Source organism: Gadus chalcogrammus, chromosome 21 (assembly GCF_026213295.1).
Source record: "Gadus chalcogrammus isolate NIFS_2021 chromosome 21, NIFS_Gcha_1.0, whole genome shotgun sequence".
Lineage (NCBI taxonomy): Eukaryota > Metazoa > Chordata > Actinopteri > Gadiformes > Gadidae > Gadus > Gadus chalcogrammus.
Window position 1 is genome coordinate 19628911 of NC_079432.1, and position 20383 is coordinate 19649293.

The 20383-nt window shown below is 45.1% G+C and overlaps 1 protein-coding gene and 3 non-coding genes across 5 annotated transcripts; all 4 read right to left on the bottom strand.

Moving 5' to 3' along the window:
* Nucleotides 1-4706: 4706 nt before the first annotated feature.
* On the bottom strand, nt 4707-4897 carry LOC130375142 (U2 spliceosomal RNA). The gene has a single exon (XR_008893809.1). It is a non-coding gene; the product is annotated as a U2 spliceosomal RNA (small nuclear RNA).
* Nucleotides 4898-6396: 1499 nt separating this feature from the next.
* Nucleotides 6397-10822, bottom strand: LOC130374247 (uncharacterized). Of its 2 annotated transcripts, XM_056580910.1 has the most exons (5): nt 10415-10822; nt 9835-9918; nt 9327-9383; nt 8779-8953; nt 6397-8341 (listed from the first exon to the last, which is right to left on the bottom strand). In XM_056580910.1, exons 4-5 carry the CDS (start codon nt 8865-8867, stop codon nt 7417-7419), a joined length of 1014 nt encoding a protein of 337 aa, XP_056436885.1. In that variant the 5' UTR covers nt 8868-8953; nt 9327-9383; nt 9835-9918; nt 10415-10822; the 3' UTR covers nt 6397-7416. The 2 variants fall into 2 exon arrangements, with proteins under 2 accessions (XP_056436885.1, XP_056436886.1); XM_056580911.1 differs by lacking the exons at nt 9835-9918; nt 10415-10822 and having other exon boundaries at nt 9327-9815.
* A 2895-nt stretch (nt 10823-13717) lies between these two features.
* Nucleotides 13718-13882, bottom strand: LOC130375131 (U1 spliceosomal RNA). The gene has a single exon (XR_008893798.1). It is a non-coding gene; the product is annotated as a U1 spliceosomal RNA (small nuclear RNA).
* A 948-nt stretch (nt 13883-14830) lies between these two features.
* On the bottom strand, nt 14831-15021 carry LOC130375143 (U2 spliceosomal RNA). The gene has a single exon (XR_008893810.1). It is a non-coding gene; the product is annotated as a U2 spliceosomal RNA (small nuclear RNA).
* Nucleotides 15022-20383: the final 5362 nt, after the last annotated feature.

Below are 20383 nucleotides of genomic sequence, written 5' to 3' on the forward strand. Positions count from 1 at the left end.
CTTTGGGTGTCTCGGGGAGGACATGACATGTTCGAAGCCCCACTCCCTCGCAAACACCCGAAACTCTCCACAGTCAAACTGACCTCCACAGTCTGAAATGACCCGGTCAGGGATGCCGTACCTTGCAAACTGCGCTTTGCACCTTCTGATGGCCGTACCAGCAGACAGGTCTGGAAGTAGATCGATCTCCCAGAAGTCAGAATAGTGATCGACCATGAGCAGGAAATCCTGCCTTGCGTAGCTGAAAAGGTCCATGCTCACCAGCTGCCAGGGACGTGTGGGGAGCGGGTGTGACATCATAGTCTCCTTCTGTTGCTCGTGTGCATACTCGTTGCACACTGAACACTGTCGTACATAGTCTTTGATTTCTCCCTGCATGTTTGGCCAGTAGAGAGTATCGCGGGCCTGTCTGAAACAAGCCTCACCCCCCACGTGGTTGTAGTGGATCCGTCTCAGCATCTCTGGGCGCATAGATTTCGGAATGATGACTCGCTGGCTCCTAAAAAGCACACCGTCCTGTGCGCTTATCTCATCTCTGATGGCCCAGTAATCTCTGATGGCCATGGGGCTCTCCTCTTTGTGTTCTGGCCATCCGCCCAGCACGACCGACTTCAGTGTTTGAAGGCACACATCCTCCTCTGTGTGTTTCCGTATCTGTGCAAGGCGTTGGCAAGTGACGTTGAGGTAGTCTGCTTGCTGAATGGCTGCTGTGTCACACTGCTCCTGCTGCATGCTGCAGACCATTTCACGTCTGTACTGAATGTCCATTCTCTGTGGTGGGGTGGGAGCCCTGCTGAGTGTGTCACTTATGTACATTTCAGGGCCTGGCTTGTACACCACTGTGAGGCAGTAGTTCTGAAGTGTGAGGAGCATGCTCTGCAGGCGCTTTGGTGCACTGAGAAGGGGCTTAGAGAAGATTGACACTAGCGGGCGGTGGTCGGTCTCTGCAGTCACATCGCCCCTCCCATATAGGTAGTAGTGGAAGCGTTGACAAGCGAATACGATGCTCAAGCACTCCTTCTCAATCTGTGCATAGTTTTGCTCCGTCTGGTTTAGCGCTCGGGAGGCGAACGCGACCGGCTGCCCCCCTTGAAGCAGGCAGCAGCCCAACCCGGTCTGACTGGAGTCACTCTGTATGGTGACTGGCTTGCTGACATCGTAATAACGTAGTACTGGCACCGCCGTGACCAGCGTCTTGATCTCCTTCATAGCAGCATCATGTTTGGGCAACCAGTGCCACGGCACGTCTTTGTCCAGCAACCTTCTCAGCGGTTCACACACCTCTGATAAGCGGGGCATGAACCTCGATAAGTAGTTGACGAAGCCGACACACCGCTGAACGCCCTTTGCATCCGTGGGGTTTGGCATGTCGAGGACCGCCCTGACCTTCTCGGGGTCAGCTTTGAGGCCCTCCGCCGACAGTACGTGGCCGTGGAAGCGGACCTCCCTCACACGAAACTGCAGCTTCTTTATGCTCAGCCTCAGCTTCACTTCCCTGCATCTTTCCATGAGAGCAATGAGGTTTGCGTCGTGGTCCTGTACAGCCTCCTCCTCTGTGACCCCACAGCCGACCACAAGGATGTCATCCGCTATAGGCTCAATCCCTTTCAAACCGGCCAGCAGCTCATGTTGTTTCCTCTGATATAGCTCCGGTGCGACTGACACACCGAAAGGGAGCTTCAGCCATCGCTTTCTACCCCACGGCGTCCAGAACGTTGTCATCAGGCTGCTCTCCTCATCCAGGCGACACTGCAGGAATGCGTCGCGCGCATCCACCAGGGTGAAGACGCGTGCCTTTGGCAGCTTGTATAGCACGTCATCTAAAGTGGGCATGAGGTAATGGGACCTCTTCAGGGCTCGGTTAAGGGGCTTAGGGTCGATGCAAAGCCTCAATTTGTCTGGCTTCTTCACTATGACTAGATTGCTTATCCAGTCTGTGGGCTCAGTGACTGTGGTTAAGTGTCCATCCTTTTCGTACTGGTCCAGCTGCGCCTTAACAGCCGCCTTGAGGGCCACCGGGACATTCCTTGGTGCGCACTGTACGGGCACAACAGTGCTGTCCAACACGAAGTGAATATCACCCGGCAGTGACTCGACTGGGCTGGTGAACACGTCATTGTAAGTGTTAATAAGACAGTCTCTGGTCAGCTCACCTGCCTTGCAGTGCTCCACTTTGTTCAGCTCTTCGGGAATGGTGAAACGCATCAGGCCAAGTCTCTCGCATGTCTCCCCTGAAAGCAAAGGCTTCTGGCTGGTACACACAACCTCAAAATCCAGTCTGTGTGTCTTGCCCCTGATGACACACTGTGTGCTGTACACGCCAATTGAGCTCATCCACTCACTGTTGTAAAGCCTCAGTCTGGCAAGACTTTTCTGAAGAGGAGCTTTAGGTGCCAGTCTCATCTTGTCTTTCATGCTCATCACGTTGCAGGTGGCTCCAGAGTCAAGCTGGCACCTCTGGACCCCTCTGTGGAGTGGCAGGTTTACAAACCACTTTTTCCTTTGAGTGTTCACAGCCCCCAAGCTCTCCGCCGTGTACACATCTCTCTCATCGCGGCCGTAGTCCTCCGGGTCCCCCAGCGGCGGGTCATCCACAGCGTTCAACTGACGTGCTTGCTGGCCTCCTTTCATGCATACTTTGGCAAAGTGATTAGCAGTGCCGCACAAGCGACATGTCTTTCCAAATGCGGGGCACAGGTCTCGCCCCCGTCTGTGTGGTGTGCCACAGTACTTGCATCCACCTGTGCCTCTCTGTGGCTGTGCTGACGTGCTGGCGGACTCGGATGGCCTGCCTGTAGGTCTCCGTCCTGGTCGCTGTCCATATGCTACATTGATGCTCTCCCCAGGCACAGAGCTGCTAAGTGACATGGATTTTAACTTATTGTCCAACACCTCCACTGCACGGACAATGTCAATAGCCCCCTCCAACTTAAGGTCCTTTTCTCTTAGCATGCGTCGTCTGGCGCCTTCATCAGTTATTCCCAGAACAAGCCTGTCCCTTATGAGCTCATCTCTTAAAGCTCCATATTCACATGTGGCAGCTTTCTCTCTCAGTCTTGTGACAAAAGCATCCACTGACTCCCCATCCTCTTGTTTAAGGTTTCCAAAAACATACCTCTCAAAGATCACATTTTTGCTGGGTGTGAAGTATTGCCCTAGTTTGTCGAGTATCGCACCTGCGTCTTTCTGCTCTTCCTCCGTGAGTCCCAGATTGTGCTTGTAAACATGGTGGCAATCCTTCCCCATCAGCCTCCTGAGCGTTGCTGCCTGCACCGGCTTCTCTGCCTTGTCGATCCCGGTTGCAAGCAGATAATCCTCAAACTCTGAACGAAAGCTAGCCCAGTGGCAGTGAAGATCCCCAGTCATCTTCATGGGCTCCGGTGGCGGAATGTTTGAAGCCATCTTCCCCACGCGGCGCTAACGCTAACAGGCTAACTGAAACTTCTAACTAGGCCTACGTCTAGCAAAACCATTAAACGCACTCTGTAACATTAACAGGCAACTTAGGATGTTCCCTGGGTTCCAAAACAACTTCTGACACCATGTTGCAAGTGTATTTGCATGGAAGAATACACGGAGTCAGGCTGAGTCTCTTAGGCATGTATTGAACGCGTTGTCACATAACAAGACTGGCCCGTGTTGACTGCCCGAGTCCATACACACACAAGCCCACTAGGGGGAGCTGTCGGCTTGCATAACATTAGCCTACAACATGAACCACCTTCTTGATCGTGGTATCTCCCTTGCCAGGTAAGTATGAGTTGTACACGTTCAGGTGGGCTGAACGATGCCCACGCTTGTTCCCGTGGAGAACGGTTGCAAAGCATTCGGAGATGTCTAGACTTTAATAAACACTGTAGACCACCGGTCACACGATGACAGGCGAATCTGAAATCAGCGTGATGGAAGCATAACGAAAGGAAACCTGGAGATCCGAGTTATCGACCCGCCACAGAAAGAATCCTTTTTTCTTTCTTAAACAACAGAATATCGTTGGAATAATTGTAAACAGTGCGTTTATGAATTGTAAATGACACTTTATTGTCTACAGGCGGACGGGTGTACTCTCAGGTAGTGATGTTATGGTTTGCGTCGAGGCATCGGGGCGTGTGTCGAGTACCTCGGCTCCTCCCCCAGCGAAGCTCCGTATCACATAGGCGAAATGACGTGGCGCGTGACGTTCGAGGCTTCATCTCGGGCTGTTGCGCGATATGGGTTCACAATTGGCACATTTTTACAAAAAGAAGACCCTACCCAGTTCCAAGATCACTTTTATGGCTATGTAATTAATCACACTCATTCTCAGTCATCATGCAGTTCTATTATTACAATTATTAGTAGGCTACTGAGACAATCTATTTTGCCCGGGATGACTTAAAATCTAGGTCAAATGATTTGTTCTCTACCATGAGCTCGGGAGATATTTATGAACGGCAAACTCACACGTATCACTGAAATGACTTTAATTCTTAAACGTTGTGATGTTGTAGGCTACGAAGCAAACATCACATCATCACAGGAAACTCTTTCTTTCATCATAATTTAATTCACCACTAGGTGTCCCTAGCGTACTAATTTGAAGCTTCGAGGTCGAACCACTTTGATGGTTCATCTGGCTGCGAGGCTTTGACGTTTCATGAGGCATCATCTCGGCACCACTACTCTCTGGACTCAGGAGGAGTTTAGTTTTGTTTTTCACAGTGAGAGAGGGGTGCACCGGTCCTGGAGGTACTGCAATACCAGGTCGATGCGTGGAGTGGACGGAGCAAGCCCCTTTTCCATCTCCCAGTTCCAAAAATCAATTTAATATATGGTCCCCGGGTAGGGGACGTATCAGATATTAAACTGATAAGAACAGATACTACACTTGATCTTAGCCAAAAGGCCGAGAAGCGATGCCTCCACAGGCTCAGACCAAGAGGCCAGCTTCCCAGACACGTCGCTCCACTTGGCGGTTTAACAGACAACGACAAAACAAAAAAAAGACCAAGCACCCTGTGTGCGTGTTTGTGTGTATGTGAAAGCTGAAGAAATAAACCGAGGTCGCTACATCTCTTTGCTGCTGCCTGCTGGCAGTCTCACTAGGCCGTCTGCATGTTTCACAAATAGAGTGTGGAGCAGTGGAGGCTTCTATAAGACTACAGGTGAAGCAGTGCTTCACCAAAAAAATGTTAAAAAATAAATAAACCAAAAATCTTACAACAATCCCATTTTCAGTGCTTTGAAACAGAAATACTCACGAAGACGAGCTGTTTTCCTGAAATCAATTATGTGAGTCACAACAGCGCCACTATTCCCATTGACTTCAATGTAAATCGAGTGAACCCCAGGCGGCTCGTGTTTATTTTCCGTTTCAATTGATCCTTATGGCAGATAAGTCCCACCCGTGAACCAGTGACCGATAGGGTAGAATTTTGCACTTCAGTCACTTGACACAACACTCTGGCCAGTCACCGCCTTCATTGGACAGCTATCGTGAACTGACTACGAGTGAAAGCAGAGGGCAGACCAAAACCTACTGTGAAAACCACACAGCTCGTTGGTGCTACGGTAAGGAGCATTTTAAATTGCTCCATGTATGACAAGGTAAACTGGCTAACAGGGAGTTGGCTGAAAAAACGCCTTTACTGTTGGCCCCGTGTCATGTTTAAAGCATGCAATTGTGGTGTAGAACAAAATAAAAAGAAAACAAAGTGCTTGCATGATATCGAGTTCCTGAACCCACGTGACCACCGGTGTTCGGAACGCCATTTTGTCAGTAAAATCAAGCGCCGCCCTTAAAGAGCTTCCTTAAAATGACCCGGCGCCGAAGCTTTCAAGCCATCGGAGTACTCATCTCACTTTAATTCGCATGACATCGAGCTCTATAGGCAAAAATTAAATAGGTTAAATATTACCGACCCATACAATGGCCCCGGGGTGCTTTTCAAAAGCATCTCCGCTGAAGAAGACGTCCCAGATCTGCAGTATCCGGATAGATATAACTACCTTCAGAGCAGCCACAAAGACAGACGTCAGAAAGCCTGCAGTGTCTCTAATAAGACAAATATGCTACCCAAAAGTCCCATAGTTTCACCAGTGAGGCTACCAGGTATTCATGAGCATAGAAGGATTAGGGTAAAACAGGGCATGCAGTGTGTAACTGCTCCTGTGTGTAAAATGGTCATTTCCAGATGGTGTACAATCAAATGAATGTGAAGTAGGTACAATAACAGGGAGGGTAAATCCAGGAAGTACTATTCTTAAAAAGCAGGAGTGTTAAACCAAGTAGGTAGTATCCTTTTGAAAGAGCAGGGCGGTACCAATGTGGGGTGGCATTACTATTGTCCAAAACTAATGTTATTGTTGTTTTCTTCAGTTGGGGATGTCAACACGGGGACTTGGCAAGGAAATACTATGAAATGCGTCATCGCCTCTCACACACGAATGTCATGGTAGGAACAGCTGGATTCAGGATTTCACCCCTGCATTGGGGCCTCACCTGATGGATACGTTTCCTGTAGCTGCTGTGGTTCAGGTGTCATAGAAATTAAGTGCCCATTTTCTGCAAAGGACCTTTCTGTTAATTAGGCAGTAAAGTGTTTTTCTGCACAGAAACCAGCACCAGCAGCAGCAGCATTTGCTGATCATAGTCAACAACAGTGGTGCTACTGCCCTGAGCCAGAAGCAGGGAACATGGTGGTCTGTGCGTCAGGTTTTTGTTCAGTTAAAAAGTTTCACCAGACCTGCCTTCGCATGAAAAGGGTCCCAAAACAGTGGGTATGTCCCATCTGCCGAAAAGTGATCAATGCCCAAAGAAGAAAACCTTAGTGAGGAGACTGTGAAATGAGTTGTTTGTAGTAGCTGATACTGTACTGTTATTTATGAATAAACAGTTGTTAAACCAATATTGTTCTCTTCCCCATAATTTGTATTAGATATCTGTAGCAATCAGGGATATGAAACATGGGTGGGTCATTCATATAAAACACACCAGAACAAATATCTGTTTGGGTGGAACTCAAGTTAGAATGGGTGGATGTGCAGCTTGATCTGCAAAGAGAAACGATGTGATCGCATCAGAATAGCGAGTGATTAAAAATAATGTCACGACAAGCAAGCAAGAAGTGTGAGTCACAAAGGTTTATTTGCTGGTTGAGCACATCTGTAGCCAGTCACATCAGTTCAATTTACTGTAAATCCCCATCACTGGAAGGACACCACAGATTCAGACACATTTGTAAGTGCACAACACACGCTCACCATCTTGTCAAGGTAGGCCACATCATTTTCCCTGTCTATGTCCGTGAAACATATGGGGACAGTGCTTTGCAAGACTGTGTACTTTTGACGGAGAACTCCTATCACTCTTTCAATATGTATCCTAAGAGAGGCTAGACGTCTGGTGTTCTCCAAGTCAGCAGGATCTAACTGCTTCTATCCACGAGTAAATGCTGGAATTTTTAATTCAGCTTGGCATCTCTCAATGGACTCTTTAACCAGACAACCTCTGTCCGCTAAAACTACGTCCCCTGGGAGCAAATGAGATAAAAAGTGACTTTGTTCTGTGATAAACGTATCACTTGTGCGACCTCCCCATCCAGCGGAAATGAAACAAATGGAACCTCGAGGGCAAATTGCAATTAAATATTTCATTGTGTGGTGTGATTTGTATGATGAGTAACACTGAGCACTGGCTAGCAATCTACTGGGTTTCTCTAGAAATATTTCAAAACAATCTATAATGCAAACTGTCTTTTCAAAGCTACGGTTTCGAAATGCATATGGAAGAGATTTTCTTAAGTATTCTCTGTCAGGCCACAACACCAGACTTGGCACCAGTCTACAATGCATCACACTAATGCAGTGTTTGAAGAGCTTTGAAACAGTGGTTGAGTCAATGTCAAAATAAAAAGCCAAAAACTCAAAGGACAAGTTCATTCTAAGCTTAATTAAAGTTAACATGTACTGCTGAAAACATGTTAAACTAGATTTAAGTTGGAGAAAAGGAGCCACAATATGAAAAATTGTCATGAGAATGGAGAATGCTGATAAACCAGTGAGAGTATGAACCCTTTTATCATCGTTATGCAAGCTCATCTCATTCAGTGTAGTCCTATTCATTTTTTCCTTCAACAACATATTTTCAGTCCTCAGAGCTTGGCATTCTTGCTCAAGAGATTGGACGCGTTTACCACAGGTTTCAGTGGTGCATGGTGGGGTTGCTGGATCCTCCTCATGGAGAACAGGCTGGACATCGTTTCCAGGTTCTTCATGGGTAGATTCCTTCAAAGGCTCTGTGGTGGGACTTTGCTCTGCAGTAGGATCCTTGTTGCAGTCTTGGGGACAATCTGTTGATGCTCTGGTGAAAACAAAAGTAGTATAAACTGTCACTACTGATGACAGTTTGTCATTCTTTTGTCAGTCACTCTCTGTTTTCTGCAGTATACTAGCTTTCGTTAGTAAGAAAGTAAGTAAATTGTATTTGTATAGCACATTTACATCCAAAAGTGCTTTATAGTCGGTATATGATAAATAAACAATGTAATAAAATAAATGAATAGAAAGACAATGACAGGGATATTGACAATGACAGTGACAATCACATGCATAGTCAGTGGCTGCCAAATGCAAGTCGGTATAGGTGTGTGATGATTTCAGCCCAGTCACAGATGTTATGTTTTTTAGCTCATTGGGTGTTATTAAACCTACAATGAATTGTACAAAAAAAAATTGGTTTATAATTTTCCCAAGTCCATGGAAGTGGGGTTGACCAGGTTAAGGAACTTAAATATTCACCTGGGAGGGATGGCTTTCGCAGATAGCTTTGTCTGCTCCATCTTCTGTAGCTTTGCTCCCTGTCGTCTGTTGAAAACCTCCAGTCTCATTTTTCTTTTCCTCTTCTCTGGAGATGGAACGTAGTTGAAAAGAGATGGAACAAAGTCCGGACTCAAGGGATTATCACTCCTTCTCCCTACAAAATAAATAGAAACATTTCAGCGTCGAACTTGGGTTTGTTTACTACTACGTTAGCACTTGCTAGCTTAGCAGCATAAAAAACAGGACATTGTCAGCCCCACGAATTGCATGCTATAAATCAACTAGCTATGTGTGTGTGTGTGTGTGTGTGTGTGTGTGTGTGTGTGTGTGTGTGTGTGTGTGTGTGTGTGTGTGTGTGTGTGTGTGTCTGAGTTTGTATGTGTGTGTGTGTGTGTGTGTGTGTGTGTGTGTGTGTGTGTGTGTGTGTGTGTGTGTGTGTGTGTGTGTGTGTGTGTGTGTGTGTGTGTGTGTGTGTGTGTGTGTGTGTGTGTGTGTGTGTGTGTGTGTGTGTGTGTGTGTGTGTTCACCATGGGGCCGGGACCAATATCAGCGCCTTTGTTGTGATCATACTGAGCAGCAAAGTTCTGTTGGAGTGAAAAATAAAAACCAGAATAAGAGACAAAATATACATATAAAAATTCATACAATACAATATACTTATTTTCTAAATCATAGGTTATTGTCTGTTCCATTGCTATAATTGTGCCAGAATTTGGGTCAGGTGAGTTTAAGGGCTTGATCGTTTATCAAACAGATGAACAGCAAATCAGCATCTTCCTGTAGCTTCTATACCTTACGGTTACAATAGGATATACCAGCCGGTTAACCTTATTTACTGAGAGGCCTTCATCAACATTCAGTTCCCCCACCTAGGAACACTTTAGAACCAACATCCATCTTCAGTTCCCCCACCCAGCAGCACTTTAGAACCAACATCCACCTTCAGTCCCCCACACAGTCACATTTTAGAACCAACATCCACCTTCAGTCCCCCCACCCAGCAGTTGACCAAGTCGGCCCCTATAGGATACTTACTCTGCCGAGGCCAGGGGGTCCTGGGGGCCCAGCAGGGCCGGGGTTGCCAGGTCTGCCGTCCCTCCCGTCAGGGCCCTGGGGTCCCTGTGGAGGAAGGCCTTGGGTTAGTCTCCGTTGATTACCACTGATTGACACACAGCCACCGTGTCTGCTGGGACGCTGCCAGAGTCCCAGCTCTGTTCGGCTGTGGAGCTCGGTTTGGTCTCAACTTGAATAAAAGCGTCATGTCCTTTTACTAAATTGTTTTATTATTGTTAATAAAGTTTAGAAAAGATAAATATGAATTTGTTCTGGATATGTGAGCCAAAGTCAGAAAAAAATAATATACAACAAATATTTGTAGTTCAGGTTATTTTCAGCCGTCGTGCAGCAGAGATTGGTCCATTATTATTTGTTATATTATCACGGCGGAGGGCTTTAGGCTGTGCCTGATGTAAACAAAGGGGTGTGGCCTATTCAAGTTGAAAGGTCAATCGGCGTCATCATATATCAACCCGATAAACTTCATGAAAGTTTCTATCCAGCAAACATGGCATTGTCATGCATCTTGTCATAATTAATGAGTTTGATAGTGGCTTACCCTTTCACCTCTTGGTCCTTTCGGGCCCTGAGGAATATAAGTAAACAATTGATGAGTCAGAGGCAGACATTATTTAAACAGTGAGGCAAGTTCACGTAAAAAAAGGAAGGTAGACTTAAACTTAACATATCTAAAATCTAAAACCTAAAAGAAGCTGGGGCTACAATCGCTGGGGGATGAATAGGTGCATGTGGACAAACTGTGCATGTGAACTGCACAGCCAAAGCACCATTCAGGTGGGAACATATTTCAGTCCACTTCATTGAACCTGGCCTTTGGCTAGAGCTGATGCCTACAATGTCTGCCCTGAGCTATGCTACGCATTATCACATACACCACACTCAAAGGGCTAAATGACACATCCAACCAGGGTTTGATTGCTCACTTTGAATCTTCCCTGAGTAGAAATAGAAGCTTAAATAAATAGTGTTATTTATTTCTTTGTGTCATTTAACTGTGCTGGCTGTATCATGCACTGTTCAGCATTGCTGTTCATCTATCTCATTGCACATCAACCCATTAACATGCAGGGGATTTATGATGCTGTACATGTCCATGCAGAAGCACAGCCTCATAAAGCTGCTCCCAGATCACTGTGCACACTGTAGTATTAAACTGATCCGAAACCACAATCAGGGGCGTATCAAGCTTTCCAAAAGTGGGGGTGTTCTGGAATAGGCGAAGAAATAATCATTCCAAATAGCGATGATCAATTATATGAACTTTTACATACATCTAGGCCTACAAAATGGAAGAAATGCGAGCAGATACACTGTGTGTGTGTGTGTGTGTGTGTGTGTGTATGACTCATTGTGTGTTTGTTTGATACACGCACCACACACACACACACACACACACACACACACACACACACACACACACACACACACACACACACACACACACACACACACACACACACACACACACACACACACACACACACACACACACACACACACTGTGTGATAAAGCTGAAAGGAGCTTCAGCAGCCTCTGAAGGCTGAAAACATGGATGCGAAGTACAATGACACAAACATGTCTCAACAGTGTAACCGTGTGTTATGTTCAAAAGCACAAGCTGGATCTGTTGGACAGGAAAATGATTGCAGAACAATTAGTTTGTCATAATGAGCAGAGACAAAACACATTTGTAAAGCCACTTGAGGCTGTTGCATGAATGTTCAATAACTGTAGCTCTAATGACATTTGGCTAGAGCGTTTGTTACTTGTATGTAGTGATGTTATTATGTAGTGACACACAGAGTGCAGGCTGTCAAACCAGTGGTCAAGTTCAACTTCAAATGTTCTCCATTTCATGCTGAGACCTATCTATGATCTATGTATAATGTTGGGCTTATGTGTTTATGGTGTGGTATTACTGATTATACAGTAGCCTAACTGAAAATAAAACGTGTCTGATCGAATGGAACGCACTTGCATGCTTCTAATGTTCTAAGAAAACAAGATGAACCCTTGACACACACTGTTGAGGACATTTCACGTTCAAGTGTGCTGAGAAAGCGAATCGCACAATTCTCCGGATTTTCGTGTATCACAGCATTCATTCACATTCATTAAACCAGTAGGCCTAAGTTGATTGCTGTGACACATACTTTGTGTATATTTTCAGTGATACACCTTGTAGATTGAAGTGCGTTTTCTCAAGGTTTGAAAATGACGAATCGCACGAGGATCTCTACTCTCCGTAAAGGCTACCTGTAGCCCTAGTCAAACCTGTGCATCCCAACCGCGGTAGCACTCGAAACAGATAGCCTATAGCTTGCAACTTGCAAGCACGTCAGTGTCTGCAGAGGGAGAGAAGTCAACTTACTTGTTTTCTCTTGAAAAAGCCGTCTATAGTCCCCTGTCTTTTTCTTTTAGTTTTCGGCATCATTGGCTATATTGCACGAAAAAATAAAACAGTTTTAAAACTAAAGTAGGCTTAGTTCCCGTCGGAAGAATGAATGGGATCTTATGCTAGGAGGTAACTAGCTCTTGAATAGAGAGCCATGAACCTTGCATCTATTAATGACAAATAATTAATCGCTTAATCGCTTTAATCGCTTAATATGCCTGAAAATGTTGCCTTCATTACAGGCAGTGAATGATGCTGATCTAAAACAGTGATTCAATTCTACCTTTTCATTGAAGGCGTCAAGTCAGTATGCAGCACGAACAGTTAGGCACAGCAATCTGTGAGAAACTGCTTGAATGACCGCGGTCACCGCGCTGAGCTCTCAGGCAGTCGGGTCTCGGGAGCACCGCTGCCAGCGCTTTCTGCAGGCTGCGCGAGCTGTTTAGTCTACGTAACGTCAATTGTAGCGCTGGGATTTACAGAGTGATCATTTGATACAGAGGGATGCAATCATAGCAACCATTTTAAATTGCATACAACAGGCGAACGTTTACTGTTTTTTATTAGAAAAGCTGATTTTTGTGAGGATTTGACGAACAAAAGTGGAGGGGATGGAATGGCCTTCCAATAGAAGTGAGGGGGATGCATCGTACTCATCCCCCGCGTCTGATACGCGCCTGACCACAATTATAGCCTATTAAATAATGACGCTAAGCTGCCAAGCTTTGTATTCTGTAACTTACCTGATATGAAGTGATCGCTGCACAAGCGGAATCCAACAGCCGGGGGGTCCCATTTTTCAGTCTTTTTTTGCTTGCTCCTGGCTCTTTTAATGGCGCTGATCCACTTAGCTCGCCTCTCCGCATCTTTAGGAATGCGGTAGAACGACGTACATTTATTTTTGCCTCGTTTATTTGTGCAACCTGGTGCACAACAGTTATCGACCATGTCTGCTCCACCACAAGAGCGCCAGTCTGCCGAATACTGCCAAAATGGTGGTGCCCACGTTTTCCCCGCCCCAACAACGTCAACACCCGGAACTCTATTGCAGCCAATGAGCTCGAGTTGACCCTGCTTAGCCTCCGAGATCAGACGAGATCGCGCGTGCTCAGGGTGGTATGGCCGTAAGCAATTATTGTCTTGTCCATACTAACTTTTATACAGGAGGAACCCATAATGAGTGGGAGCGCTGCTGTGGCCAGAGACGGGACTTGTACAGAAACAATAATTTGATCCATAATGAATGAAAGAAATGAATGAATGAATGAATGACTACGTTATTCCAGACTCAGAGTTCCACATCTGAATGTAATGCATTACACTGCTTGGGCGTGATCGTTTGCGTGATCTTTTGAATAAACGTAGCGTTGCAAAACGTGGGATGGACGGCATTAGTCAGCGCGATGAAGCCATTCATAGCTATTATTTCTTTAGAACAACATGATCAGGGGAGAGCGCGAACGCAGTCCCCCACTACCAGAAATTATGCAATCGAGATTCCCACATTTGGGGAATTCGCACGGGTCAGCAACAGCCTCAGTGCAATGGCTGAGCCTCGCTATGGGTGAACCACCTTCTTGATCGTGGTATCTCCCTTGCCAGGTAAGTATGAGTTGTACACGTTCAGGTGGGCTGAACGATGCCCACGCTTGTTCCCGTGGAGAACGGTTGCAAAGCATTCGGAGATGTCTAGACTTTAATAAACACTGTAGACCACCGGTCACACGATGACAGGCGAATCTGAAATCAGCGTGATGGAAGCATAACGAAAGGAAACCTGGAGATCCGAGTTATCGACCCGCCACAGAAAGAATCCTTTTTTCTTTCTTAAACAACAGAATATCGTTGGAATAATTGTAAACAGTGCGTTTATGAATTGTAAATGACACTTTATTGTCTACAGGCGGACGGGTGTACTCTCAGGTAGTGATGTTATGGTTTGCGTCGAGGCATCGGGGCGTGTGTCGAGTACCTCGGCTCCTCCCCCAGCGAAGCTCCGTATCACATAGGCGAAATGACGTGGCGCGTGACGTTCGAGGCTTCATCTCGGGCTGTTGCGCGATATGGGTTCACAATTGGCACATTTTTACAAAAAGAAGACCCTACCCAGTTCCAAGATCACTTTTATGGCTATGTAATTAATCACACTCATTCTCAGTCATCATGCAGTTCTATTATTACAATTATTAGTAGGCTACTGAGACAATCTATTTTGCCCGGGATGACTTAAAATCTAGGTCAAATGATTTGTTCTCTACCATGAGCTCGGGAGATATTTATGAACGGCAAACTCACACGTATCACTGAAATGACTTTAATTCTTAAACGTTGTGATGTTGTAGGCTACGAAGCAAACATCACATCATCACAGGAAACTCTTTCTTTCATCATAATTTAATTCACCACTAGGTGTCCCTAGCGTACTAATTTGAAGCTTCGAGGTCGAACCACTTTGATGGTTCATCTGGCTGCGAGGCTTTGACGTTTCATGAGGCATCATCTCGGCACCACTACTCTCTGGACTCAGGAGGAGTTTAGTTTTGTTTTTCACAGTGAGAGAGGGGTGCACCGGTCCTGGAGGTACTGCAATACCAGGTCGATGCGTGGAGTGGACGGAGCAAGCCCCTTTTCCATCTCCCAGTTCCAAAAATCAATTTAATATATGGTCCCCGGGTAGGGGACGTATCAGATATTAAACTGATAAGAACAGATACTACACTTGATCTTAGCCAAAAGGCCGAGAAGCGATGCCTCCACAGGCTCAGACCAAGAGGCCAGCTTCCCAGACACGTCGCTCCACTTGGCGGTTTAACAGACAACGACAAAACAAAAAAAAGACCAAGCACCCTGTGTGCGTGTTTGTGTGTATGTGAAAGCTGAAGAAATAAACCGAGGTCGCTACATCTCTTTGCTGCTGCCTGCTGGCAGTCTCACTAGGCCGTCTGCATGTTTCACAAATAGAGTGTGGAGCAGTGGAGGCTTCTATAAGACTACAGGTGAAGCAGTGCTTCACCAAAAAAATGTTAAAAAATAAATAAACCAAAAATCTTACAACAATCCCATTTTCAGTGCTTTGAAACAGAAATACTCACGAAGACGAGCTGTTTTCCTGAAATCAATTATGTGAGTCACAACAGCGCCACTATTCCCATTGACTTCAATGTAAATCGAGTGAACCCCAGGCGGCTCGTGTTTATTTTCCGTTTCAATTGATCCTTATGGCAGATAAGTCCCACCCGTGAACCAGTGACCGATAGGGTAGAATTTTGCACTTCAGTCACTTGACACAACACTCTGGCCAGTCACCGCCTTCATTGGACAGCTATCGTGAACTGACTACGAGTGAAAGCAGAGGGCAGACCAAAACCTACTGTGAAAACCACACAGCTCGTTGGTGCTACGGTAAGGAGCATTTTAAATTGCTCCATGTATGACAAGGTAAACTGGCTAACAGGGAGTTGGCTGAAAAAACGCCTTTACTGTTGGCCCCGTGTCATGTTTAAAGCATGCAATTGTGGTGTAGAACAAAATAAAAAGAAAACAAAGTGCTTGCATGATATCGAGTTCCTGAACCCACGTGACCACCGGTGTTCGGAACGCCATTTTGTCAGTAAAATCAAGCGCCGCCCTTAAAGAGCTTCCTTAAAATGACCCGGCGCCGAAGCTTTCAAGCCATCGGAGTACTCATCTCACTTTAATTCGCATGACATCGAGCTCTATAGGCAAAAATTAAATAGGTTAAATATTACCGACCCATACAATGGCCCCGGGGTGCTTTTCAAAAGCATCTCCGCTGAAGAAGACGTCCCAGATCTGCAGTATCCGGATAGATATAACTACCTTCAGAGCAGCCACAAAGACAGACGTCAGAAAGCCTGCAGTGTCTCTAATAAGACAAATATGCTACCCAAAAGTCCCATAGTTTCACCAGTGAGGCTACCAGGTATTCATGAGCATAGAAGGATTAGGGTAAAACAGGGCATGCAGTGTGTAACTGCTCCTGTGTGTAAAATGGTCATTTCCAGATGGTGTACAATCAAATGAATGTGAAGTAGGTACAATAACAGGGAGGGTAAATCCAGGAAGTACTATTCTTAAAAAGCAGGAGTGTTAAACCAAGTAGGTAGTATCCTTTTGAAAGAGCAGGGCGGTACCAATGTGGGGTGGCATTACTATTGTCCAAAACTAATGTTATTGTTGTTTTCTTCAGTTGGGGATGTCAACACGAGGACTTGGCAAGGAAATACTATGAAATGCGTCATCGCCTCTCACACACGAATGTCATGGTAGGAACAGCTGGATTCAGGATTTCACCCCTGCATTGGGGCCTCACCTGATGGATACGTTTCCTGTAGCTGCTGTGGTTCAGGTGTCATAGAAATTAAGTGCCCATTTTCTGCAAAGGACCTTTCTGTTAATTAGGCAGTAAAGTGTTTTTCTGCACAGAAACCAGCACCAGCAGTGTAGGAGATTAACCGAGATATAAAACACTTAGACTAATTCAAGAGAGAGAGAGTAAAATGAAAACGAGGGGTCCGGAGCAAGAATTGACAAAAGACTTTATCGTGCAGCAAAACAACAACGACAACAGCCTGAGTGGGTTTGCAAAGTCACTGCCGTTCACAAACTGCGGCCTCTTTTTATACACACAAACAGAACAGCTTCTCCTTGAGGTGTCTGCCTCCATTCAGTCATAAATCCACTTTAACCTGAATGGTCAGAAAATAGACAACAAATGGTCTGCAAAGATAGCCCTGCTCCTTTTAGGGGGCTCCATGTGTTCTAAACCCAGACACCTAGGCACCGTGTGTTTCCACTAATATATATAAAAGACCTCATAATAATCACAGTTCACCATAGAATATAATCATTAATTTCTACCACACATCCCCCCTTGTTGGGGCCAATAAGGTTCCGACAAATTACTTGAATTATTGCTAAGCCTATATGCTACTAAGCCCTTGCCAAATTGACACCACATCTGGTCATCGGTAAAAACCTCAGAGCTTTGACAGGGATTTCAACCTGTTTTTAGGCCAAAAAGATTTACCAAATGCAGTGTATTATTAACACTCTAATCCCTACAAGTTGTTTCATATGTAATCATAAAACCTTTCTAATCATAATAACACAATATTCTATATTCATCATGCAACTATATCAAATGTGTATCTAGAATACCTACATAATAATCATAAACAGCATAATAATCAATAATCATTCAGCATGCATTGAAAATTGGCATTTCAAAAATATGTGACACCATATTATACATAAAAAATTGACATAACATACATTCAATAATGTGAAACATAATAAAAATTAAAAACTAAGATTGTCAACAAGCTTGCATGGATTTGAATAGCTCTGATTATCGTCATATACCGGTATACTATATAACGTGGGGGGTTTGGGCATCGTGGTTGTTGCTTCTGTTTGCAGCCACCAGCCCTGAAACCCATTAGTCCAATGTCCATTTGTTCACACTGTCTGAAATGGTTGTGGTTCACATGAGGGGTCTGATTCTCACATTCCGGTCTCCTCTCTAGTTTCACTCCAATCTATCTCCCCATAGAGCATCCTCTCCCAGTCACCCGACTCCTCTATGCCAGACACCATTTCATTGAATTAAATTGGATATGTAATTCACACTGATCTTTCCTATGCACATGTTCATAATTCTGGCGGAAGGTTAATGCACATAACGGTTGGTTATCCGACATAACAGTAAACACAAATTCATTAACTTGGTCTCGCGGTGGTATCTGAGTATATAAGACAGTTTTCCCTTTGTTGTCAATTAGTCCTGAATGATTTTGGGCCGGATTATCCTGTGTTCCTCTCTGGCTTTCTTCAGTAGGCCTACCACCCCCTAATTCCTGGCCCTTCCAGGTTTGTGTTGTCCCCGTGGTTTCATCCTTCCTCCGGGTCTGTGCTTGCGCCAGCGAAATCTGGCACAACCCGTAAAGGATCAGAAACAGGCTCCCCGTTTTCAACATCATCATGCTGCTGTATCTCTTGGCTCGACTGGATCTGGTCCTGGGGCAGCTGGTCAGCCCCACGTGTGTCTGCGTCTGGCTCCTCCTTCTCACGGTCGTCTCTGGCTTTGGGTTGAGCAGCTTTTGTGCAGTGGTTGAGATGATACCACGTGGCACTTCCTTCCACTTGGATGGCTGTTGGTGTTGCGCTGGTGACTTTGTATGGTCCTTCTCTCCTGGGCTAGTTCCACTTTCTCCTGAACATCCTAAGATACACTTGGTCACCTGGCTCCACCCCCCTTGGTGGCTCCTTCTCCAACTCTGGAACTCTGTCTTTCTCTTGTTGAAAAATAAGCCTGTGTATGCCAGTTAGTTGTCCCAAATAGCGTCTTAATTCAGTTTCCAATTGTTCTAATGGAGGTCCTTTATGAGGCCCTCGAATGACAGGTGAAGGCATGGGTCGACCCGTAAACATTTCATGCGGGGTTAGATGCGTCGTTCTGTTAGTTTTCATGCGATAACTCATTAGTGTCAGTCGTAGTGCATTAGTCTTTTAATTTAGTACTCTAATTTAATTTTGTTAATCTTTGTCTTAAGTGTCCGATTCCTCTCTGCACCATACCTTGTGGTTTGAGGAATGTAGACACAGCCTAATCTTTGTTTGACATGCAGATGTTAAATCACTTGTTTGAGTGTTTTCTGAATAAACGCAGCTCTATTGCCTGAGCTAATTTGTGACGGAATTCCAAACCTTGGCATGACTTCTCTAGTCAGAACCTTGATTACCGTAGCCGCACTTTGGTCTTCTGATGGGACTGCTTCTACCCATCTGTTGAACACTGTTTTTTTCCAAATATTTCACACTCATTTAGCTGGATGTTAATCATTATTTGCAAGTATGGTGAAGAAAAACCTTGTTTTCAAAATTTTTCCTAATTCTCCTCAATACCTCCCCCCTTGCGCAATGGTCAAAACCATACGCATTAAATGATAAACAAATCTAATAACGCCGTTGGTGCACCCAACGTCGAAAGTCTAACCTTAAGCATCAGTAAACTGAAACCAATCTTTTGGGAAGGGAAATCAAAACCAGTATGTCCAAATCCTAAGCCCAATATGGGTGGGTTTACCATCAGCCGCCCGAAACCACGCTGTTCCGAAGTCATGCACTAAACCGAAAAAACATACATGCATTAGTGGCCTTCTATGCCACAAAGGTAAAATAAAATGAAATAAAACGCGACACGCCCCGTTTCAAGACGACCTCTGCTGCCAGAGCTGACATATCTGACTCCTGTTCCCCCTCCACCTTTCATCAGCCAGCTTTTCCTATGATGGTTGCAGTCCGTCACTCCATGATCAGGTGAGCCAGTGCTCACAGTGACTCTGCCAAGTAATCGTGACTGTGCCTGATTTAGGTTGTCCCGGGCTTCAAGGTGGGATCTTACCCGTCGTTGGCTAACCAGCCTTCCATACTGGCTTATTGCAGGATGCCGTACCTGGGATACGATCAATCCCCACCTATGTGGTGGTATAGATCGCAAAGTGGAGGGATGGAGACAGAGTCTTCAGCCGCATCTGCCTCACGCAGCCATATGTGTGCGTCATGAATGCACATCAGTGCGACTATAAAACAAAAGATAATTTATCAGAGTTAAAATTATTAAAGTGTTGCAGCAGTATTAGTGGCATTTGAAGGTAAACCCACTACTTCCGAATCCAATTTGACAACATAGCATGTATGTCTCCTTCCCAGCAGATGTAGCGTCAATCCACCTATTGTCCTTAACTAGGGAGATGTGAAAGAAAACAAAAATCACAATATTAAAATTTGCATCTTCAATATTGGGCGACTCACTTTTGTCTTAACCGTTACTCAAAATCACAATTCTCTTCATAATCCTACCCGATTGCCCTTCACTATCTATTTAAATTGGACAACCTAATTAAACCTTTTATTCTACCTATTTATTTTAAATGACATTTGTCATTGTGGATAACCTAAATTAGAAATTTGGATAACGTGCTATCATACTTATTTGATCTAATTTTTAAGTATTGCCGATTGTTTTTTTCTAAATTATAAGATTGCTTTTAATAAATTGTCTATTACTTATCATAATCTCGAAGGAA